The sequence below is a fragment of the Daktulosphaira vitifoliae genome, unplaced genomic scaffold (genome assembly GCF_025091365.1).
Source record: "Daktulosphaira vitifoliae isolate Bord-2020 unplaced genomic scaffold, ASM2509136v1 Scaffold_3, whole genome shotgun sequence".
NCBI lineage: Eukaryota > Metazoa > Arthropoda > Insecta > Hemiptera > Phylloxeridae > Daktulosphaira > Daktulosphaira vitifoliae.
The window spans coordinates 21413921-21437678 of record NW_026099574.1 but is presented as its reverse complement, the minus strand read 5'-3'; the positions used below and the strand labels follow the sequence as shown (position 1 = coordinate 21437678).

The window sequence follows — 23758 nt, the reverse complement described above, 5'->3', positions numbered from 1 at the left end:
ATTACCTATCAAAATTTTATTTTCTATCAGCAATTCTTTTACTTGACAGCTCAATAAGTGTTTGTCTACTTGAATAATTCCGTCTGTTCTTTCTTTATTTTTTATGTGTTATTAATTTATCGTAAAATGCATTGATAACTAGTATTGATCATATAATTTTTGACACTGATTTTCTATTTAAATGCAGTAAATTTCTACGTTCATCGATAACAATGAAAATCAGCATCAAAATACTTAACGGACAGGAATGTTCATTTGATGTGAGTATGGATGCTTTTTAAACATTAGTTATTACGTTACGTTGTGTAGAAAGTACAGACTCATTTAAATTTGTCTGCATTTTTTGGGTAATAAAAGCCCAAATTTCTCTCACATCACCGACATTGATGTGTGACGAGGTTAAGTCATCTTCTATTAAAGATAAAATACCACTAATGTCGTCACCAAGGGAACCCTCACGCCGTGACTCGCTCACAGCCCAAGAAGAAGAGACTCTTAAATATGGAGCTGAACATGTTATTAAGTTGTTTGTACCTGTATCTTTATGTATGTTAGTTGTAGTAGCTACTATAAATTCAGTAAGCTTTTACAATGTTAAAGATATTTTCTTAGTTTACACACCGTTTCATGAAACTAGTCCTGAAGTTTTTACTAAAGTTTTAAATGCACTTGCTAATTCACTTATTCTAATGACTGTTGTAATTGTGATGACAGTTATTCTGATATTGTTATATAAGTACAGATGCTATAAGTTTATTCATGGATGGCTCATTATGTCATCTTTGTTACTTTTATCTATGTTCACAAGCCTTTACATTGAAGAAATTTTACACACCTACAATGTTCCTATGGATTATTTTACATATTTGATAGTTACATGGAATATAGGTATGCTTGGTATGGTATGCATACATTGGAAAGGTCCATTGCGACTTCAGCAGTCTTATTTAATATTTATAGCAGCTCTTTTAGCTTTGGTATTTATAAAGTACATGCCAGAGTGGACAACATGGGCAGTATTATTTGTCATATCTATTTGGGATTTAGTAGCTGTACTAACACCGCGAGGACCTTTACGCATACTTGTAGAACTAGCTGAAGAACGTAATGAACAAATTTTTCCTGCATTAATTTATTCTTCAACTGTAGTATATATGATGAATCGTTCAGATAGTACTGATACAACTGATAGCCAGAATGGATTTACAAACACATGGGTAGAAGAACGAAGACAACCACAGACACAAGAAGTAACAGTGGTAAGAAGACCAATTGATGAAGATGAAAAAGGAGTAAAATTAGGACTTGGAGATTTCATTTTTTACAGTGTTCTTGTCGGCAAGGCATCATCTTACGGAGATTGGAATACTACTTTGGCATGTTTTGTAGCTATACTTATTGGTTTATGTCTGACATTATTATTATTAGCAATCTTCAGACGTGCTCTTCCTGCATTACCAATATCAATCACATTTGGACTGGTGTTTTATTTTGCAACTCAAGGATTAGTTAAGCCATTTGCTGACATGTTGGCTTCTCAACAAATTTTTATATAATGTGTTGTGTTTTTCATTGTTATATATGATTTTTTACATCATTCAAATAGTATTTCATGTTCTAATAATTTATAATTGAGAATACTTAATTTTATTTTATTAACTCTTTCAATATTTTTCATATTGCAAGTATTAACAATTTGCATATTATGAATTTAATTTAAATAATTTAACTTTTATACTTACATTATAATAATATACTAATAGCTAAGTTTATTTTTAAATTTTGTTTTCATCTATGTTTTCCTTATATAAATCAGATGTATACTTTAAACATTCGACTTTTAGTCTGATACATAGAAAATAACTAATGAAAGAGTTAGAATTTGAAAAATATTATGTTTAAATAAAATAATTAACAAATAATAAATAATGCTATTCTAAAATTATTTTATTGAAAGAGAATGGTGTGTATAAAATAATTATACATTAATTCTTCATTTCCTAAACCCTTAATTTATAATGATTTAAGTAATAAATTAATATTGAAAAATATCATTTTCATTAGAAACCATATTTTGTTATCATTTTGTCAGTGATTATATATAAGTGAAGATCTTAGTATTACTACATCTAAAATGTATGTTCTTGAAAATGTTTATGAAAGGTTAACAGTAAATTTTGTTTTATTGCTGAATTTTATAATAGTAACTAAAAGTGCTCATTCAAGTAGATATCTTAGGGTACCAAAAGATTATTAATAAAATTACAAGTGATTCTTCAAATTTTTTCTGTGTATAAAAAACTTGTGTTGTTTTCCTTTTTGGTGAAAATAGTGAATATTTATATTGTTTCATATCATATTTTAGGTATAGTTATGTGTTTTTTTCAGTAATGTAATCAATAAAAAAAATATTATTTTAATAAAAAATGTGTTTTAGGTTAACAGTGAAATGACAGTTGCAGAATTAAAAAATCATGTGTTTGAAGCACTGAAGGTTCCTGTTAAAGATCAAAGACTACTTCTTACTGGTCGTCCATTAAGTGGTAATTTATTTTTTATTTTTTTAATAATGCTTAAGAAAAGGCTAAATACTTATAATTTTCTTTAGATGAAAAAACATTAATTGATTATCCACAAATTAAAGATGGTACTAGACTTAATCTAGTGGTAAAACAACAACCAATCATCAAGACTGATGAATTAGAAGAAATGATTACTAGACATGTACGAGCACATTATAGCAATGAAGACACTGTTAAAGTCTTAAAAGAATTTATGAAAGAATTTGATCGTTCACTCACACAATTTAGTTTAGATGATTATGAACGTATGGCAAAATCATTATTAACCCATGAAGAACAGCCTCAAAAAAATCCTTAATAATAAACAAAGCATTTTGTAATATAATTTAAATAAAAATTTAAGTAATCTATTTTTATCTATTTCTATTGATGTTATACTAGTTTATTTGACTATTGTAGCCACAATATTTTTTTTTTGTATAGGCTTTACAATAATTATATATAATGCTAAATTTGTTTTTTTTTGTTATTATTTATTATTGCATTTCAAGAGCTAAAATTTAAACCATGACAAGTTTTTATTTTTATTTTGTATATTCATAATTTACAAAAAGTTAATAATCATCTCCTTTGCTAATGATTTCTTTACATGTTGGTCTAAGTACAATGGTGTGTTCAAATTGTGCGGTGTAACAACCTTTGATATCACACAAAGGAGGATAAGCATCCAAAATACCTAAAAAAAAAAAATTAATCAAACTAATATTTATAAAATAAATAAAAATCATTCACCTTTATCACATAAATCTTTTAAAGCCATTTGATATTTAGTTACACCTAATCGGTCAATCCAGCGTTTACAAAAAGCTAGTGTACCAAAATTTTTATTAACAGTGCCGAGTAACTTTTGAGATGCTTGTAAACGTAAAGGTACAAAAGGTGCATCAAAGTTTTTCATGTAATGTGATGTATCCATATCATCACGAACTATTCCACGACCAGTAGAACCAAAAGTTTCAATAGCATAAAATTCATTTTCTTCCATTCTAGTTGCTTCTCCTCCTTTAACAATTGGTACAGTTTTACCAGCATGGATTCCTAAAAAAAAATTTAATTGAAATCTTCACATTAATGTTTAAGAATAATTAAGTTGTATATGATATAAATAGAACTAGATAAAAACCAATTAATATCTAAATTTTTGAAAGGTTTTTTTAATATAGATAAAAGGTTAGCTTTTTCATCCATGTTTAATTAATATTTTCATGATATTTCTATTATTACTATATGCATCGATTGAATGTCCATTGAGATTTCTAATTGACTTTACAGGGTATGTTTTACCATCAAGTTCTACTTCATATGATTCCATTACTTCTTGGATAGCTTCACCAACTTCACATAATTTAACATCAATTCCAGCAGTCTAATTAAAAATGTTTGTGATTAAGATCTATTTAAAAATATTTTATTATATCAAATATTACTTTAATGCCGGTATTTGTAGCATCCCTAACTGCCTCAACTAATTTATCATATTTGGGGTTGAAAGTCAAAGTAAATGCACAGTCAATGATACGCCCTAAAAAATAATAATCATTTTTAATGTAATAGCATATTAAAAAATTTATCAGTATGAATTATAAAAAAAGTTTTTTACCATTTACATGAGTACCAAAATCAATTTTGGTAACATCATCATAGAGTAAAACAGTAGGATCACCAGCATTGGGTGTATAATGAGCAGCACAATTATTTCTTGAACAACCAGTAGGAAATGCTAAACCAGCTTTTAAACCATCTTCTCCAATCAGAGCTCTAGAGCAACGTTCTAGTTCTTCACAAATTTCAATCATTGTCATACCAGGTTTAACCCAGTTTTGAATATGTTTGCGAACCTATGTTTGAAATAATTTTTAAAGAAAAAAAATTAATTGTGTTTAAATTTATAGTTACTTGTCTATGAGCTTCAGCAGCACGTCTAGCATCATTATAATCATCATATTTAGAACGTTCAATGGCTCGTTTTTCTTCACTTGTTATACGTTGCTTTCCCATTCTACCATCATATTCAAGTTCTTGGCCAATTGGATACTCACCTAGTTGTTTAAAATAAAATTGTTTATCATTGTGAGATGAGGAATTATCAATTTTACATTTAAATTGACAATTTAATTATAATAAATATACGAAACAAATAATTCTTATGGAGTAATTATAGAGTAGATAAAAATATTACTTGTTGGATATAATTCATGAATTGGTATTGATGGTGGATTAGTTTGTTTTTTTTCTTTGGACTCCTGTTCTTTACTCTCCTTTTTCTTTCCACGTCGTCTTGATTTTTTCTTTTCTCCATTAACATTAGAATCCTCCTCCATATTTATATTGGTTACTCCATTAGTTACTTCTTCATCTACTTCATCTTTATCATTAATTTCAATTTCATCTATAATTTAACTCACTTTAATAAAATAACTAAAATTTAGAAATTTCAAAAATAGAAGGAAATAAAGATAATAAAATTTAAATAACTTCATTCACTTAATTAAATCGAGTTATTAATTTACCAGTAGCTTGTGATTTCTTCTTCTTACGTTTTCTCTTCTTTTTTGTGACAGAAGTATCTTCAACGATATTTTCCTCTTTATCATTTTCAAATGATTCATCGGCCTTTTTAACAGTTTTTGATTTACCAACGTCATCTAACACAGCAGCCATAACTTTAAAATAACAATTATCAAAATCTTTAATAGTGATTAATACATAAAAGTATTATCTACTTTAATAATGACTAAATAATAATTCCAAAATGTAGAAGTATAACTGAATAGAAAGACACTTTAAGCAACAAGCAACAGGGCATATGACAGAATATCAAACTCGAGTTGGTCCTTGATAAAATATTTGAGGTTATAAATACTGGTTATCTGTATATTTATTTACCAATACAAATTGTTATACATTGTAGATATTAAAAATTAAAATAAATTAGATAAGTAAGTTTAAATAATATTATAATTTAATTCAATTTAGTCGTAATATTTAATTTTATTGACATTCTTATGACTCATATCATAAGAGTTAGATTTATTTATTTGAATAGGATATTTCAAATCAGTAACCGTTATAGAGACATAGATAGACAAGAATTTGTTTTGTTAAGGGCAAATATAATTGTTTATTATTTTAATAACAACATAATGCATATTATTCCTAGGCTGATAATATAGTTCAGACGTTAACGCGTCGAGTTTCATTAAGAAAGTAACTGGGTTCGATTCTGTTGCGCTAGACTATGCAAGTTTTCCCGTCTTGTCTGGCACAAGAAAAAGTATTTAGAGAGGATGTTTAACATAATGAATAATAATATTAATATTCAATTATAACTGAATGAAATAATCATACTAAATATAACTTATTTTAATTATTAATTTTACTCATGAGAGTTTCGTGACAACACTTTTACACATGTACCTAAAAATCTTAACTAAAGGAGCTTTAATCCCTTCCTTTATTCTTCTCCTAATTCAAAAAAATTAAAAATTAATATTTATTGTAAAATAAAATTTTCAGTGTTCTAATATAATGAGACCACAAAAATAAAACATAAAAACAATTTTTTATTTTTTAAATGTTTCATTACGATTTTTAATTTTTATCGTTTATCAGTATTGCTTTGTTTTTACATTTTTGGTTAATACATAATCACATTAAATTTAATAACTTCTATTATTTACTTTTACCAATCTCTTAAAGAAGTAAATTACTTAGTAAAATAAACGATATTCATTTGAGAATAATAAAAATCTTCTTCTTCTTCTTCCTCGCCTTAATCCCACCCTTATCCTAAACTTCCACTTGACACGATCTCCCACATCCTCTACGCTCACATCAGCTGTCCTCATATCGTATTCAATAACATCTGTCCATCTCTTTTTTGGTTTTCCTCTACCTCTTCTTCCTTCAAAATTCATTTCTACAACTGTTCTTACAGTTTCCGATTTTTCTCTCCTCATAACATGACCAAACCATCTAAGTCTATTTTCTCTCATCTTATCCACGATTGACGCTACACCTATGCTCCCTCTTATATGCTCATTTCTTATCCTATCTTCTCTAGTCACTTCACTCATCCATCTAAGTATTCTCATCTTTGCTATACTCATTCTCTGCTTTACTTTCTTATCAACCGCCCAACACTGAACCATACATCATAGCTGGCCTCACTATAGTCTTGTAAATTTACCTTTCAGCCTCATTGGAATTCTTTTATCGCATAAGACACCAGACGCTTCTCTCCACTTCAACCACCCGCACTTAATCCTGTGTCTTACATTTGAGAATAATAAAAATAACTCTTAAAATACATAAAAGGTAATGTAAGTATATTTTAACAATAAAATAATATAAATATTGTTACTATAAATTTAATCATAATTATAAATAATTACACTTAAATAAAACAAACTCAACATTTCATAATAATTAAAACAGATCTACAGAATTTATAAGTCATTGTAAACAAAAAAAAAAGTCCATTAAATCCGCTTTTCATAATCAATACAATGAAAATAACAGTTTTCATAACTTCNCGCTTTTCATAATCAATACAATGAAAATAACAGTTTTCATAACTTCTTTTTTTGAGTAATTTGTAAAAATATTATTTAATCTTCAAGAATTATTCATCATTAATTTATAAAATATTTTTACATGTAGGTAAATATATAATACGTTCATATAATTATATATTCAAATAAAAATTATATTAAAAATTTTAAAGCGACAAGGATATTTTTTTTACAATTATCAATTTTAAAAATTATAAAAATAAAAAATAATATTAAAATGATATTTTGGTTATTGTATATGTCATCAGTTAATTACGTTTCAAATTTCCATTATATTTGTTAAGCAATCAACAAAATTAATTGAATTGATATAATGTCTACTAGTTAGCTTAGAAAATTAGTCTAAGAAGGATGATGCTACAGTTTCAATAACGAACTTGAGAAATATTTTTAATTAAGATTATCCAAATAGTGTTACATTTTAAATAAATTATTTTTTTGTCTCCTAATTATTATCTTGGTATTAATGTTTTATTAATGCCGAGAGTATACAACTAATGAAAATGAATATCTGTTTTGTAATTATACTTTAGTTATTGTACATCATCAGTACCGCAAAAACCCGATGTGCAGGTATTGTATTATACACAGACTTTGAATCTACATACATTAAGAGCGGCCACCATTTTTAAAACCAAGGTGAAGACAGAGGGGTACTATCAGCATAGGGTCCCAACTTAGTAGTTACGACATTGTGACCTTACATTATTATGGTATTATTTTATAAATAAAACAATTATTATACAAGTACTCTATCTTAGTGCCATCCATAGGGTAATGTGAGGAAGGAGATATCACATCTCCTACTAGGTAAAATATAATCATTTTAGTTGGTAATTTATTAATATAAAAGTATACCATAAAAAAAATTATTAAAGAAAGTCGAACAATTCCAAAAAAATTATTTAATTGGCAAAATTACATTTTTCGGGATAGCCCAGCATTAATTTAAAATTCAATTTGTTCTTATTTAAGATTATAGTTGACTCAAATTTTCATTTTTATCAGTATATTAATAATTGTTATCTCGTCAGAGTTTACTATTTCGTTACATTCTAAGTGTGTTTGAGGAGGTTTTAAAGTCATTGAAACGCTTGCCAAATTTCTACCATAATTAAAGAAATCAAATTCTTAAAATTCAATGAAACAAATTACTATATCTTTATTTCAGTAAAACATTTTTCATTGGTATAAAGGAAAGCAACATCTGTTAGTAATTTTTTAGAGATTATTCACAGTAACGATTTTTGGGGTCGTAATTTTTTTAATTAATATGGAAAGTAATCGGTACTTTGACACTCTCTGATCATTACTAGATAATATTTAGCTATAGTCAGACGTTTGTTAGTTAGGTCTGTAATGAACTCTGTATATTACAGTGAAAGACATTAATGAGGTATTAAAAAAATTAACTAACCATCTCTCAAGATGAATACTTATACTACCCACTTAATAATGCTTAAAAAAAATATAATTATAGTGAATATCAAACTTAATTCTACAGAATAAATCAAAAGAAAAATTATTGGTTGTAATATGTAGATATTTTTTAAGACATTTAATTGAAAACAAAAATTTTCCTTTGACGATTTAACAAAATTTGATTGTATATTTTTATAGGTAACAAAAGTATCATTTTTCGATTCCTTAATTACACCACTGATTTTTTAGGTGATAGGCCAACTCATATTAATTAAAAGTAAAAGGTAGTATTATAGTAACCTATTAAAATTAAAAATATAATTTTGTTGATAAGCTTAACAAATATATTACAGATGATTCGGTTTTTAGGTTTGTTAATTTCGTTTTTAATATACCTATAGGTATTAAGTAAATAGGAATAATCATAGAAAGGTAAAATATGGTAGGTTATATGTAAAATACATATTTAAAGTGTACATAAGTTTTTAACATAATTTAGTTTGAGGTAGTTAAAAAATGATAGCTAAATGATACATTTTTTTAACAAGTCGTTATTTATCAACTTTTACTTTTTGAAAATTGCCTATCTAATAAAGAATTTGGTAGAAAGTTGACAAACATTTTCCTTTGCTGTAAACATATATACAAAACTTATTTTTTATTATTATTGTGCTTAGTACTATTATTATTCAGTCCACGCGGTTTCCGTTCTAGCTGCTCCTCACCACAGCTTTCTTCGTCTGCTTCTGCAGCGCGTTCAGCCACATCTCTTTGAGAATCTTCTGTACCCGTTGATGAGCTGGGTGTTTCAACAGTAACTTCTTCAGGATCCGGTGCTGCTATTTTAACTAGTCGATGCGCATTAGTCCGTGCTGGTATTTTTGGTGGTTCAATTACAGTTTCGATATCGTCATCTTCAGATGTAGTTGTATCACTGGTCGGTGAAGCTACTATGACGGGCGGAGGTCGTCTTGGTGGTACAGCGGGCACGCAAGATGGCTTCGCGGGCAGCGGCGGGGGCCGAGAAACGCCGTTGACGACCGATGGCGGCAAACACTCCCGAACTGTCTGGAAAATATGTTCGGGCTCATCAATGTACACAATGAGAGTTTATTGACTATTAAGTTATAACTATTCGATTTTTATAAAGAAATTAATAATAATTAATTTATCAGGTTCATACAATAGTAGTATTTATTAAAAATACTTAAAACCTTATGTACAGTATTAAATATAAGAAATAAGTAAAATTTATTAAGCGTATTTTCCTAACCTGATTTATTAGGCCAAATTTCTAGCAAATAACGAAGTACATTCAAGGGCTGCTGGAAATCAATTGGCTTTTCTTTATGCTCACTTTGAACCATTAAGACTGGAGCAAGACATATAGATAGATTTTGGGCAGACATTTTATTTCGAGATGATTGAGATACAACTAAGGCCAAATGATCCATTATGTACGTTAAAGTTGCCTAAAGTCACACCAAATAGTCATAGTTTAAATATGATAAAATTTTTATACTTTTACTATGTGAAATTATTATTTGTTAAAATAAAAATATTTTATTTTAACATATAATTATAAATGTAATTTAAATATTAAAAAAAAAAATGTTTACTCTATTTAATTTTGGTAGACAATCTAAAATTGACAACATAAGTTTAGCGTTAGCTTGCGGATCATCTGGTAATAAAACAGTTAATGCATCGAGAAGCATTTGGTACAGACATCGTGTGAATAGAGGTTCTGGAAGTTCTCTGAGATAATCTTTTAAAACTCCTAAAAAAATATTAGAATATTAGAAATTTTTAATGATTGCACAATGAGTAAAATTACCTGTAATAACATTAATATCTGGCACATTATCAGGCGATAAATCAACAGTTCTAGGATTTCTCTCAAAGGCTTCTCGTAAAATTCGTTTTTTAGAGGCAGAACCACATAATCGATAAAGACCAATTATATCTAATCCCCTTCGTTCTATTTCTTCTATGCATCTTCGTATAATAACAGGCACAGATGCTGTAGCTGGTGCTTGAGCTAATGATGATAAAGAACTAGATATAGCGCCGCTTTCTCGAGTAACAACAGTTTCAAGATCAGTGCCTAAATACAAAATTTAATTACAAAAAACAAATTATAGTTTTTAATATTTCTATATTATTTTAATTTACCAAAAAGTCCAGCAGTTTTTATTCTTGGTGGAAGTGTGATTGATGTTCTTAAAGTTTTTCTGAGGAATGTTTGGTATGGATCAGTGTGTCTTAGTCGCAAATATAATGTACCCCTAGGTTCAATTTTTAATGCTAATTGATGCACAGGACTTTCACGAACTAAAGACGCTAAATGCACGGAACCTCTGTAGCATAATTTATGTCTATATTGCTGATCCCATGAATATATTAAAAAGTCTAATTCTTTGTTTGATAGAAGATCTAATTCGAATGTTTCATCCCAATCAAATACAAGATCACCCGTGCGAACTACTGTTCTAGCTTTGTGAACACGATCACATTCCAAAACACAATATAAATCTCTTGAGCTACCAGCTGATGCAGCTACTGAATAAAAGATAAAAAAATTGAATCGTATATTCTTATTTAAATTTAATATTAATGTTTTAATACCAACCATTTGATGGTTGTCCCGGGAGTACTGTTGTTGTTGAAGTTCTTAATCCCCTTCCAGCTAATAAATGTACCCACAACAATCCACTTATAGGTGGAGCATTTTCTACAGTAGATTTTTCAAATTTATACTTTAAGAATTCTAAACATTGCAAAAATAATATTTAAAAAAATGATTTATGGAAATAAAATATGAACAATTTACCAGCTGGATTGATTTCCAATACTCTAGCTCTATCAGCTTGTAAATCAGAACTTGTTGGAATTCGTCGTCCTAAATGTTTAGCTTCAAGCTCTAATAGTTGACGAATTCTTCTTAATGAAGAAGTTCTAGTGTGTCGATCTAAAGTTGATGTTGTAGCCGATGGTAATGCTGTAGTTCCGAGGCCTCTATAAGGTCTTAAATCGGAACTAGTTCCTGAATAGCTCATAAGCTCGGAATGTCTTGTTCTTTCTGGTAAATTCTCAGCACTAAATGTAAACCGTTGAACTTTTTGTTGTTTTATTGAAGAATCACAAACATTACGTATACGATCATAAATAGCACTAGTTGATGGAGCTCGACTCATCCATGCCCTATATTCATCAGCTGTGAATACGCTTGGAGAGCTAACCAATCGATTTTTACGCCGTGATTGAAACTCAGGTGCGCTAAGGTTACCATCACTATCCTCATGATCACTAAAAAATGATGATATTTTAGGATTGTCTTGTGTATTGTACCGCCTTAGGCTTCCTCTTAAACTGTCAATTTCAAATAAATTTCAATTATTATTGAAAAAAAATTTATCGATCAATTTCATATTTCACCTAGTATTTAAGGATGATAAAGGAGTCCTTGGTATTCGTATATCCCTTGGTAGTGAATTTGATCGTAATGAATTACTCCTTGATATTGTTGCACTTCCTAATCTTGATAAATTTGTACTTGCTAAATTTACATTTAGAAAAATGACGATTATTGCAAATTAATCGATGAAAATTTACTTTAAATTTACCTGGTACATTAGAGGATACTCTGTAATAGTATGGCGAAGTTGATGTTACTTTAGTAGCTTCGGTGTCTGATGCATAATCTAAATGTCTAGGTAAAGTTCTTGACGATCCTTGTGAATATTGCGATACTAAACGTGAGCTTGATCCTGCTCCAGCACTACTTCTAAAACCAGATCTCATTAATGTTTGAGATTGACGATATGGCCCTTCAAAAAAAGTAATATATCATTCAAATTATTTTATGAAAATAGTTTAATCAATAATTAATTTAGTAATCTTACGATTTCCATAGTCATATTCTGATCTCGGGAGATATTGGTCTGAACCAGATCTAGGGAGGTTGTTTCGACGTTGTTGCTGTTGTGCTGTAGTCGCGGACATTCTTCTGCCAGTTGAAGAACCACCAGGACAAAATGGATGAACTTTTTCTGCTAATGATTCTAATGTTTTTGGATATGCTTTATCAAATGGTTGAAAATGTTGAGGTTTTGTTTGCTCGCTTACGATGGGTGGCCGAGGAGGTTGATATGACCAGTTGTTACGTCGATCAAGCTAAACATATACATTTTTCATTTTAAGTTATTTATAATTATACCAATGTATTTAAGTTTTTAATATTAAATTAAAAATTTTTCTTTAACTGAGAAATTAGTTAAGTATAATAAATTAAAACTTACTGTAGATGCTTGTCTTCTAGAATCTGGCGGTCTTGAATTGTAAAATAAATCTCCTGAAATATCTCCATTTGAATCCAAAGCTAGTTGTGACTGTGATTTTCCTCTGGAATCTCTTCTTCGTTGTTCATGTATATTGTCTTTGCTTCTATAATTTACCCTTCTACAAGATATTTAAAAAAATATAAATAATAAAAATAGTCTGCATGTGAATTTACCCTGTCGTCATATACGGTCTAAAATGCATGTCATCATCATCATCATCATTTTGTTCATCAGATTCTCTACTAAGATCTTTTTTTAATACAACTACCGGAGGTTGGTGGCTTGGCATTGCCGGACCTAACGTTACATTTGTTGTGCCTCTGTGAATACCTCTAGATTGTCTTAACGCTAAGATTAACCGTCTTGGTATAGACATAATTATCACAACCTCATCTACAGCTTTACGAGTGACGTCTACTAGATTTACAGCTAAAACTTCATCGCCTACCTGAATAACAATGTATAACAATTATTTTTAGCTATTATGTCAATCGAGTAAAAAAACTTACTTGAATGCATCCACTATTGTAAACTGCTGATTCTAACGCTAATCTAGAAATAAACAAGCCATCGTTGCGATTTATTCCATTCCCTTCTCTTATATATAAGCCTAGAGTTTGTCCGGGTCTCTTTATTATTTCAACAAGATTTACTATATGGTTAGTATCCTACAGTGATGTTTTAAAAGTATACATTAATATAGAGAATATTTTGAAAATAATTATACAAGTTTAATTTACTTGAAGCATAAGAAATTTTTTAGCTGCATCTGTAGCTGTTTTAGTAAGATGTATTCGAGGATCTAATATACGCACAACCATTTCACCTCTGCGTTGCACTGCATCAAGTGCTGCTGCTGTTGTAGCATCGTATTCATTTTCAATAGTGTCAATTAAACGGAAATCTTCTTTACTTATTCCGCTTAACTAAAAATATTTAAATAGTTTATTCTGATTTATATTGGTGAACAAATCAGGGTCTTACTTTTCGAAAATCACTTTGTAAGACTACTGGCAGTGCATCTTTAGTTTTAGTACCAACAGGAAGTGGTTGCTGGTGTTTCGATGTTGATGATAAATTTTGAGTTCGATCACGACCCTGAAATATGATTTAGTTTTATATTTTAAATTATTGATCATAATATTTAACTTATATATTTCATATTAACATTTTTTCAAAGAGGTTGTTAAAGATAAATAGCGTAATAATAATAAATAACAAAATAATAATTTAAATAATACAAAGATTTTGTTAATATTTTATTGATAATAACAAGAAACATTTAATTTAATATTTTGTTAACATTCTTGTATTTTCCATAAGTATCCTATTAATTATATATCATAATATAATACTTATCATAATATCCTATTATTTATATTCATTTCATACATTCTAAAAATGTATATATTTCTACTAACTTATTTTATTGTATAGGCAAATATTAAAAAGGAAGTGATGATTGGAAATGATTTCAAGGAAAATCAATAATATTTATATTTATTGCAAATTTAGGTAAAAAACTATCTAAAGAAGAAAAAGATGTAAAGTTTTATAATTAATATTTTATAAAAAAGAACATGTGATACAACTATCATTAGTTTTAGAGTCTTAAAATATTTATTGTCACCGACCTTTTTTGATATGAAGAAACATCCCGAGCTTGAATTTTTGTCACACATTTGTACTAAGTATTTAGTGTTACATTAAGATTACATTATTTAATTAATTGATATGTTTAATATATTTAATATTGATAAAACGTTAACATTTTAGGTTTCGCCCCATTGGGAGCACATACACGCCGTGGAAAATGATTTTTCCAGGACGCCCATTTACCAATGCTCGATATACGTTTTGACTACGCTTGCGTGGTTACTACCCTTTTGCCCGATACTTATTGTATGTACAATAATTATTGGACAAACATCTCGTCTTAGTATTATACATTCTCGCGTTTATTAAATGATATGTAATACCCTTAATTTCAAACTTAGTAATTTAATCAGAATATTATTTCAAGTACTTTTTTGCTTTGAAATCAACATTTTCAGTGTAGTACTTACTACAAGTAATCTTACAAAAGTGAAGTATGTAAAAATAATATGATTCACCGTACATTATCGTATGTATAATTGTCGTTCATTTATGGTACGATAATTGGGTCGATGAAAAAGAAAATAAGAGGCTTTCATTCAAAAGCTGCGCAATTTATCAATAAAAATCTACGAAATTTCCTTGCCTATTGTAATATTTCGGTTGGAACATTTTAGTGTACATTACCATTACTAATGGTACTTTCATTATCACTATTCTAAACTTAAAACAGTAGTCTGGAACAATAGTTGGCAGATTAGCAAGCTATCTCTATAGAAAGTTTTATAATTATTGTATAGTAATACTGGCTGAAATACAAATTAGTTTACCTTTATTGATTTGAATTTACGTTAAATATAATATTCTAAAAATAATTTTTTTTTCGATGAATATTTTTATTTTATATGTCATTGATAATTAAAAAATAATAACAAACAAATCATTATTTACTAATTTAAATTAAAAATTATTTAAGTTGTTTTAAAATACTCAACAACCTGAATCAAGTGTTTAAATTATCATAGAGAAATTTAAGTTTTGCCGCCTTTAAATATACATGTATATAACTTAAATACTACATCAGATATGACGACCTTGAAATCTCACATTCAAGCATAACCCTAAGTTGTCTTACTCTTATGTCAAATAAAGGAAAAACAAAATTTCACTGAATTTTTAACAACTAAAATTAAAATATCTAAAATATATTTTGTGTGCTCAGAAAAAATATTTAAATTTTTTAAAAGAACAACAACAAATATTAGTTTTTGGTCAAAATCCGTTCATATTACTATTTCATTATTTATTTATATTCATGAACATATAATTTAAGATCTTGTACTAGATTCAGATAAATTTATTCTTTTAATTTTTTTAAGACAATGGAAATTTGGTTGGATTGGAAACTGTAGAAGATTTGCAAATATTTTTAAAATAACAGTAAAAACAGTAATAAACTATAAAAAATAGTGTAAGAAAAATGGACAAAATTGTAAACATTTTCTACAATTTTATTAGTTTTTACAATTTGTTTAAAAATTCTCATTAGCTTTTCAGTATTTTAAAAATCAATTTTTTTTAAATCTAATTTATTTCTTTCCTCTTTAAAATATTTTTTGTATAACTGTCCAAATGTTTTTAAATATTAGTACAATTATTAATTTAATAATAATTGTAATTGCGATTGTATTTTAGAAGACTAAAAAAGAGTTGGAGGGATGTAATTGAATGCGATATGAGGATGGCTGATGTGGGAGATCGTGTCTAAGGGAAGTTTAGGATAATGATGGCCGATCCCAAATAGTTGTGATTAAGGCGAAAAAAAAGAAGAGTTACAATTATTAATTGTATAGATATTTTTAATTCAACCATACGCAATTACTGGAAAATAAAAGTTTAATTTTGTTTAATGTTTGTGGATTTAACATCTTCAAGTTTCGATTCATGATTGTAAAAAAATTACCATGCTAATAAAAATGGGTCACAAGTACACAAAATGTTACGATCAATATACCTTGACGCTCTCTATGGTTACCATGGTTTAAACGGATCTTATCATTTTGCATAACAAGTATTATCAAACATCTCAAGATCTCAACCTGTCGGTTGACTTATGACAGAATTCGTTATTTATGTTTAATTAATACTTTTCGAAATGAAATGTAGCAGTGTAGGACTTAAAATAAAGATTATGTACAATTTTCAAACACTTGTCTAAACTAATTGTGCGTTTTATAATTTTAAATAACCAGAGTACTCCTTGTGAATAAGGATTGAATTTTATTAGGTATGATTAATTTAGTAATCAATGCGTAGATTTATTTATATTGCAAATCGGAAATAAGTTATAATGCTCATATTTTCAATTCCAAAAAAAATTATTATATTTGCTTTGTATAAGATTTATGGTAATAATAAAAATTATTTTTTAAATATATTTATTTATCATATCTTTAGAAAATGCAATCTGCTTGTAGTCATGTCAGTCTTATACGAGATGGCTGTGGAGCTATATCATCTGCTCAAAATACAATGGAAACGGCACCAGTATTTACTGCAAAAACAACAAATACTCGAAAACCAATAATTCCTGAGCATGAAATAAAAAATTTTGATATTGTAAAAGCTACTCAGTATGGGTTATTAGATAGATGTATAGAACTTGTAGAGAATGGATTTGATGTTAATACACCAGATCCTCAAAATATACATTTGTTACATTGGGCTGCTATTAATAATAAAGTAGATGTGATCAAATATTATATATCTAAAGGAGCTAATGTAGATGCAATAGGAGGTGACTTACGAGCAACTCCTTTACATTGGGCAACGAGACAAGGACATTTAGCTACCGTTGTATTATTAATGAGTGAAGGAGCCAATCCCTGTTTTTTTGATATTGAAGGGCATACTTGTCTTCATGTTGCTGCACAATTTGGATTTACAGCAATTGTAGCTTACATGATTGCCAAAGGAGTTGATGTTAATCTAAGAGATAAAGACGGGATGACTGCTTTAATGTGGAGTTCATATAAATCATTAGGAGTGGATCCTACCAAACTTTTAATAACTCTTGGGGCATCCATGTCTATACAGGATGATGTTCATAGAAATACTCCACTTCATTGGGCTCTTAATAGTCGGAACCCAACTGCCATTAGTACTCTAGTCATGAGAGGGTCTCCTCTTACAATAAAAAATTCTGTTGGTTGTACAGCTTTACAAGTACTAAATGAATCAAGGTCAGAAATTTGGGTTGGTTTGAATACATTAAAAAAAATTGATGAGATACTAAAACCAAAAAATAGTTTATTGAAGTCTAATGAACAAACAATATCTATTGTTGTAGTAGTTGCTGTGTTTTATTTAATTGGTAGTATCTTAGACTCTCATATGTTATATGTAGTAAAAATATGTTGCATAATAGCAGGATATTTAATTATGTATAAATTAAATCAATCTTATTCAGTTGTATCAGAAACATTACCAGTATCGGTATATTTTGCCACTAAATTTTGGATGTATTTTACATGGATATTTTGGATTATGCCTGCTGTGGGTTTTTTAAGTTCTATATTTTTCTTCATTGTTACTTCTTTGCTTTGCTATAACTTTTTTTATAGCTGGAAAGGTAATCCAGGTTATGTACCAAATGATATAAACGATCAATATGCAGCAATTATAGAACTAGCTGAAAGTTCTGGATTCAGTTCAGATATATTTTGCAGTACATGTCTAATTAAAAAACCAATACGATCAAAACATTGTAGCGTGTGTAATAGGTAATTAATATTTATTTTGAATAATAACAAGTATAAAAAGTAAATTATTGGTAACCATTTTTACAGGTGTGTGGCCAAATTTGATCATCATTGTCCATGGGTAAACAACTGTATAGGAGTTAAAAATCATCAATACTTTATTGGTTATCTTTTGAGTTTGGTAACAGCCTGTGTGTTATTAATATATGGTTGCATAAGTTATTTAAAATTAGTCTTTTATTTTAATGATGAAGCAGATGAAGTTAATTTTTTAGTTGCTACTTGGGAAATGATTAAACTAGACTCATGGGTTGGGTGGGTCATGAATAATGCCATTTTGCATTCAGTTTGGGTAACGATATTGTTATGTTGTCAAATATATCAAATAATTTGGCTTGGTATGACAACAAATGAGCGTATAAATGCAGCTAGATATGAACACTTTGTTCAAGAAGGTAAGAGCTACTTAAGTCCATATCATCGTGGAAAGTTACTCAATTTTTTTGATTTTGTACAACTTCGATTCTTACGTAATAAATGTGTTGATAATAAAGTGTGGTTCAAATATTATGATTTCAATTTTTTTGTAGAAAAAGAACTAAAATTACATGTAAAATATAATTCTGAATATGTTTGAAATATAGACCTATGGATTATTAAGTAATTTAATTACAGTTACTTTAAGTCAATCCTATATTTTTATGTGATTTTGTTATAAGTGGCATTATAATTTAATTATAATGTATTACATATTTATGTATATGACATATTGTGTCCAGTGTATATACATTTTTTGTATACTCGTAGTGTATTTGAGATTTTAAGGAATACTATTCAAGAACTGACTGAAATTTAAATAACTTACTAACTTATTTTTCATTTATTTAATTATATTTATTTATGTAACTATTGTTAAGAGATTTGTTATCCTATAAAATATACTTAAACATTGATCAGGAATATTATTAAATATATTTGTATGCTTACTTAAATTTTTTTATTTATTTCATTTAAAATTAAAAAAATGCTAGCTTAATATTTCTTTAGAGCAATATCTAACTCGTGCAAAGGCATATTGTCCTTAATGTTTATGTTTATAAATAGTTATTATTATTAAATAGTATACGATACGTCGCATGTACGATGTTGGTTTATTTAATTGTGTAATAAAGATTTTGTCTTGTAAGGGAAATACTTAAAAAACATTTTAATTTACCCCTTCAAAATTGTTATTATTTTACACCGATATAGAAATGAATCTGCTAATTTTATATTTTATACATTTTTTATTTAAATTTATTGTGTTCGAAAAAATGTATATATATACAAATATATATATATTTGTATAATTAATTAGGAGAAATAAAGGAAAGATTATAGCATGAGTTACCATAAAAGTTAAAATTTTATAGTAAAATACAAAAAGCATTTATAGTTAAATAACAACTTTCTCTTAAAACTATCCTATCTTTAATTTGTCATTCATGAGTTTTTCCGATACCATTTATAAATATCGTACCTCAAAAAATATTCCATAAACAGTGTATTAATTAAGTCAATTTTACTTTAAGTTATCTTCAAAATAGTATACTTAATTAAAAGCATACTTCAGCATCTATTATCTATTCATAATTTATCTCTTAATTTGAAGTTGTGTAAGACAAAACTGTTAAAAAGTCAGGCCGTATTAATTTTTGTTAATGTATAATTCATTGTTTTTAGCATTGATTATGATAATATAAATTTATACCTATTTATAGAAATTAATTCTCAAATCTGTTTTCTAAAGATTAAATACATCTTCAAACATTTTTATTCTTAAGGTTTTAAAAAAATAATAATTTTTAAAATAGTAATCCACATTAATCTACCTTTTATACTGTAAAATATTTTTAGATTAGGTGTATGAATTGATTTTATTAAGGAAATCGTATATTTTAACTATTAATATAGTTATAAACTACATACTTAACAAAAAAAGTTCTTAATATTTATCTAAAATAAAAAATTATCGTGTTTTACATTCCGAGTTCAATAGAACATAATTTAAATAAAGGAGAGCTGAATGAAGATTTTTTTTCTCGAAAAGTTTATGAGGTGGCTTATTTAATCAATTAGTAATATTAAGTTTAAATAATTCAAGATTTTTGGTCGAAGACTGATGAAAGCAATGACAATAATGAAACAATTTTTGGTAAATTATTGCTCTGCTTATGTTATGATTTACACTACACCAGAGTCGGGATATTTTTCACATACGATAAAAAATAGATTTGCATTTTCCTTTTTGTATCTCTTATGGAAATTATAGCTAATATGTTTCTTAAACTTGTTTTTTTCGAATTTTCATGCAAAGTAATGTCAGCTGCTATCTTTGGCGAAATGTGTGTAATGCTAGCTTATAATATATATGTATAACGTCATTTTAAAAGGTTTCGAATCTAGATCGATAAGGTTAAGAGAGCATTGAAGGATAAAGATAGAGATTGCAGAGAGTAATAAAAAACTGTAGGTACACTAAATTTTGTTACTGTCTTGAAGTTTGAAAAATGAAACTTGTATATAAACTCTATTTGAATGCGGTGAATATTTAAGTGTAGGTCGAGATAGTTTCATAAAAAATGCACTTTACAACTCTCACTATATTATAATTTTAAGTTTTTATCTGTATTTTTGGCAAATAAAGAACACTTGTTTTTTTTTTTTTAAGAAAACGTACAGTATTCTTTTTCGCAGTTTCATTATTGTTTATACATAATAATGATAGTTTGATAATTAAAAACAATTGAAATAATAATATGTAAATAAATAACACATCAATTATTCGATAGACTTTTACATTTTAAAATTAAAATGTTTAAACAGTTAAAAACTTTTTAATGGTTATGTATGCTGCCTATATGGGTTAAAGTTATTTCGAAATATAAACTTAATAATGTTTTTATATTCTTTATAAATATTCATGCTGTAAAAATGATGAAATAGGAAAAAGTTGACCCAGCTGTTTTTTTATATTTTATAATATTGAGGGATTATGTGTAAGTATGAAAAAAAATAGTTCCATTAGTTGTTTACTTTTTTTATCGATTTTCTCATATCAGGGGTCTGTACTATTTCAAATGTATAAAATAACTTTTCTCATGAGCAATTATTAAGATAAATAAAACTTGGGCGATCTTACATACTCAAGTAAATTAATCAAATTAAGATATTTTCTAAATTTTATAATTCTATACAAACATTCATTTGAAAAATGATTGATTTTATACATATAGTTATAATGCATTTATAAAAAATTTTGTATTAATTAAATTATGTGTACCTTTTGTATTGATAAAAAATAAAAAAAAATTTTTAGTCTCTTTTTACAGTAAAAATTATTTTTTTTTACAAAAAATATATTCATTAATTTTTTATGTAGTAAAGAATATACATATTTTAACATTATTTATTATAGTCAATACATATATTCATTTGAAAATTTAAATTGTAATTTATTACATAGTTAAATTTATCATGAGTTATGTCAATTACAATAATAGTTTTAAAACGATAAAAATTCTCTAGGGTCTTAATCAATCAAAAAGTGTTCATTAAATTTTTTTGATTTCAATAATCTCAAGTTAGAACTGAATTAGTTAATGGTACAAGAATACGAGATTATGTACTATACTTAGTATATGAGGTATAAATAATATTTTATGACCACCAAAATTGTATCTTTGGTGAGTAGAAAACAAAATAGTTTTTAGGAAAAAACTTTTTTTTTTTATTTATAGTACGTAACATAAGCTTTAATTTAACATAGTTTAAAGAACGCAGTATTTCCGGAACATTTTAAAGGTTAAGTTGAAAAAGTTGACTTTTGTAAAAAAGCTCTTGATTTGAATCCCCTCCTGTGGGTTGGTAAAGAATCAGAATTTCAAATAAATGATATAAAATAAAAGGGTCGTACCTAAGGTTTTTATATAAAAAAAATTATTTTGATTTGTTAATTTTTGAATAAGTTATGACAGTTAAAAAAAAAAAATGTAAAAATTTACCGATTTTAAAAATGGTAATTTTCTTTAAGGATTTGCCTCATTTACAGAGAACAAGGGAAATTTTTTCAATTTTTAAGGCCAATGTCTTCAACTAGATACGATTTGTGATATCTTATTTATGTGGTATACTTAGTTAAGTTGCACTGTTGTGTAAAAGGTCAGATTTTCAAATTATATTAAATAAAAGGAAAATCCCTAAGGTTTCTACATAACAAAAAATTATTTTTCAAAAATTTTTGACAGATAAGAAAAAAAAATTGAAATTTACCAATTTTAAAAATTGTAATTTTTGGGGGATTTCCACCATTTACGGAGAACGAGGGTAATGTGTTTAACTAGTAACGATTTGTGATCATTTGACTTATCGTTGAAAAAAATCGGCCCAGTGAGAGCTGAGAAAAAGTAGTGACAAACACAAAAAATAAAAATTATACACATGGTAAAATTAATACCTTCTCAGCTTTTCATTGAAACTAAAATGTTATGAAATATTTTGGATTAATCTACTTATAAAATAATTATTATTTTCGAACACTGCATTGATAGCGAAAGTCGATCATTTTTTATACTTAAATGATTGATTATTACATTTAATGGCCTAATAATTCTGAATATTGCTTATTAAATATAAGGAAATCATACCTTTTCAACCCATTTTATTCTTTTGATAAAAATGTAATTTATAATTCACTTTTTAAGTTTTCTGAATATTACCTACAGTTTTTATTAAAATGTTAAATGTCACCTGTTACCATTTATATGATGAACAGGTGAAGCCATTGACATAGCAATTTATTTTAACTGTTAAAATCATAATTATGATTTTATTTTAGATTTTGATAAGGTATGAATTAAGAGTTGAATTTTAATATTTGAACGTCAATAAATTTTTATAATAATATTTACTATTAGTCATATTTAAACATAGGTTTAAATTTAGAGTAATGATACTCATTAGGATATCATTATAATATGTATATAATCATTGGCTTATTAAATTGAAATAAGATAAAAAAAATTCTTACCTTTTTTTTAGTGCAACAAAGCATAGTCGGCGATCGGAATACTTTTGAGACTATACTAGACGTTACCATTTTGTCAACATCTCTCGATAAGACACGTCTAGTATTTGTTTTCGAAAGATATATTTTTTTTTTAAAACTGAAACTTTCCTGCTTCTATTTATCATGTTGATATATCATACATATGTGATTTTTTTGCTATAAATAATGTATAGTTTTATTGTAGTAACGGATAAATTTTTTATGAATGTTACATAAAAATTAACAGTCAATTAAATTTTTCGCTGAAATTTTGATAAAAACATGCGTGTTGTTTATGGAGACGTGAGCACAATAATTATGGTCAGCTTGGCATACTGACTAGTCTTGGGGTGAATAAAAAGCGCTGGCGCGCTGCCGGGTACCGATCGATAAA

At 27.2% G+C, this 23758-nt stretch overlaps 5 protein-coding genes across 9 annotated transcripts; 3 read left to right on the top strand and 2 right to left on the bottom strand.

The window, feature by feature from the left end:
* Positions 1-26: 26 nt before the first annotated feature.
* On the top strand, positions 27-3041 carry LOC126902922 (ubiquitin-like protein 4A). Its single transcript, XM_050680649.1, has 3 exons — positions 27-260; positions 2438-2543; positions 2609-3041. The coding sequence occupies exons 1-3, from the start codon at positions 213-215 to the stop codon at positions 2878-2880; spliced, it is 426 nt and encodes a 141-aa protein (XP_050536606.1). The 5' UTR covers positions 27-212; the 3' UTR covers positions 2881-3041.
* LOC126902920 (presenilin homolog) lies at positions 256-1768 on the top strand. Its single transcript, XM_050680648.1, has one exon. It carries the CDS (start codon positions 387-389, stop codon positions 1554-1556), a length of 1170 nt encoding a protein of 389 aa, XP_050536605.1. The 5' UTR covers positions 256-386; the 3' UTR covers positions 1557-1768.
* On the bottom strand, positions 3035-5394 carry LOC126902919 (methionine aminopeptidase 2). Its single transcript, XM_050680647.1, has 8 exons — positions 5093-5394; positions 4762-4971; positions 4479-4621; positions 4183-4420; positions 4010-4104; positions 3807-3948; positions 3315-3620; positions 3035-3258 (listed from the first exon to the last, which is right to left on the bottom strand). Exons 1-8 carry the CDS (start codon positions 5241-5243, stop codon positions 3137-3139), a joined length of 1407 nt encoding a protein of 468 aa, XP_050536604.1. The 5' UTR covers positions 5244-5394; the 3' UTR covers positions 3035-3136.
* A 1869-nt stretch (positions 5395-7263) lies between these two features.
* On the bottom strand, positions 7264-23668 carry LOC126902917 (rho GTPase-activating protein 100F-like). 4 transcript variants are annotated; one of them, XM_050680642.1, is made up of 16 exons: positions 23347-23668; positions 13906-14019; positions 13662-13847; positions 13431-13589; positions 13095-13369; positions 12880-13024; positions 12484-12754; positions 12205-12408; positions 12017-12137; positions 11412-11950; positions 11211-11348; positions 10754-11140; positions 10416-10685; positions 10198-10358; positions 9852-10050; positions 7264-9642 (listed from the first exon to the last, which is right to left on the bottom strand). In XM_050680642.1, exons 1-16 carry the CDS (start codon positions 23413-23415, stop codon positions 9230-9232), a joined length of 3651 nt encoding a protein of 1216 aa, XP_050536599.1. In that variant the 5' UTR covers positions 23416-23668; the 3' UTR covers positions 7264-9229. The 4 variants fall into 4 exon arrangements, with proteins under 4 accessions (XP_050536599.1, XP_050536598.1, XP_050536600.1 ...); XM_050680641.1 differs by having other exon boundaries at positions 7267-9642; positions 12880-13039; positions 23347-23667; XM_050680643.1 differs by lacking the exon at positions 23347-23668 and adding an exon at positions 14556-14757 and having other exon boundaries at positions 7268-9642; positions 12880-13039.
* LOC126902918 (palmitoyltransferase Hip14) lies at positions 16580-19270 on the top strand. 2 transcript variants are annotated; one of them, XM_050680645.1, is made up of 3 exons: positions 16580-16804; positions 16975-18299; positions 18366-19270. In XM_050680645.1, exons 2-3 carry the CDS (start codon positions 16978-16980, stop codon positions 18913-18915), a joined length of 1872 nt encoding a protein of 623 aa, XP_050536602.1. In that variant the 5' UTR covers positions 16580-16804; positions 16975-16977; the 3' UTR covers positions 18916-19270. The 2 variants fall into 2 exon arrangements, with proteins under 2 accessions (XP_050536602.1, XP_050536603.1); XM_050680646.1 differs by having other exon boundaries at positions 16789-16925; positions 16995-18299.
* Positions 23669-23758: the final 90 nt, after the last annotated feature.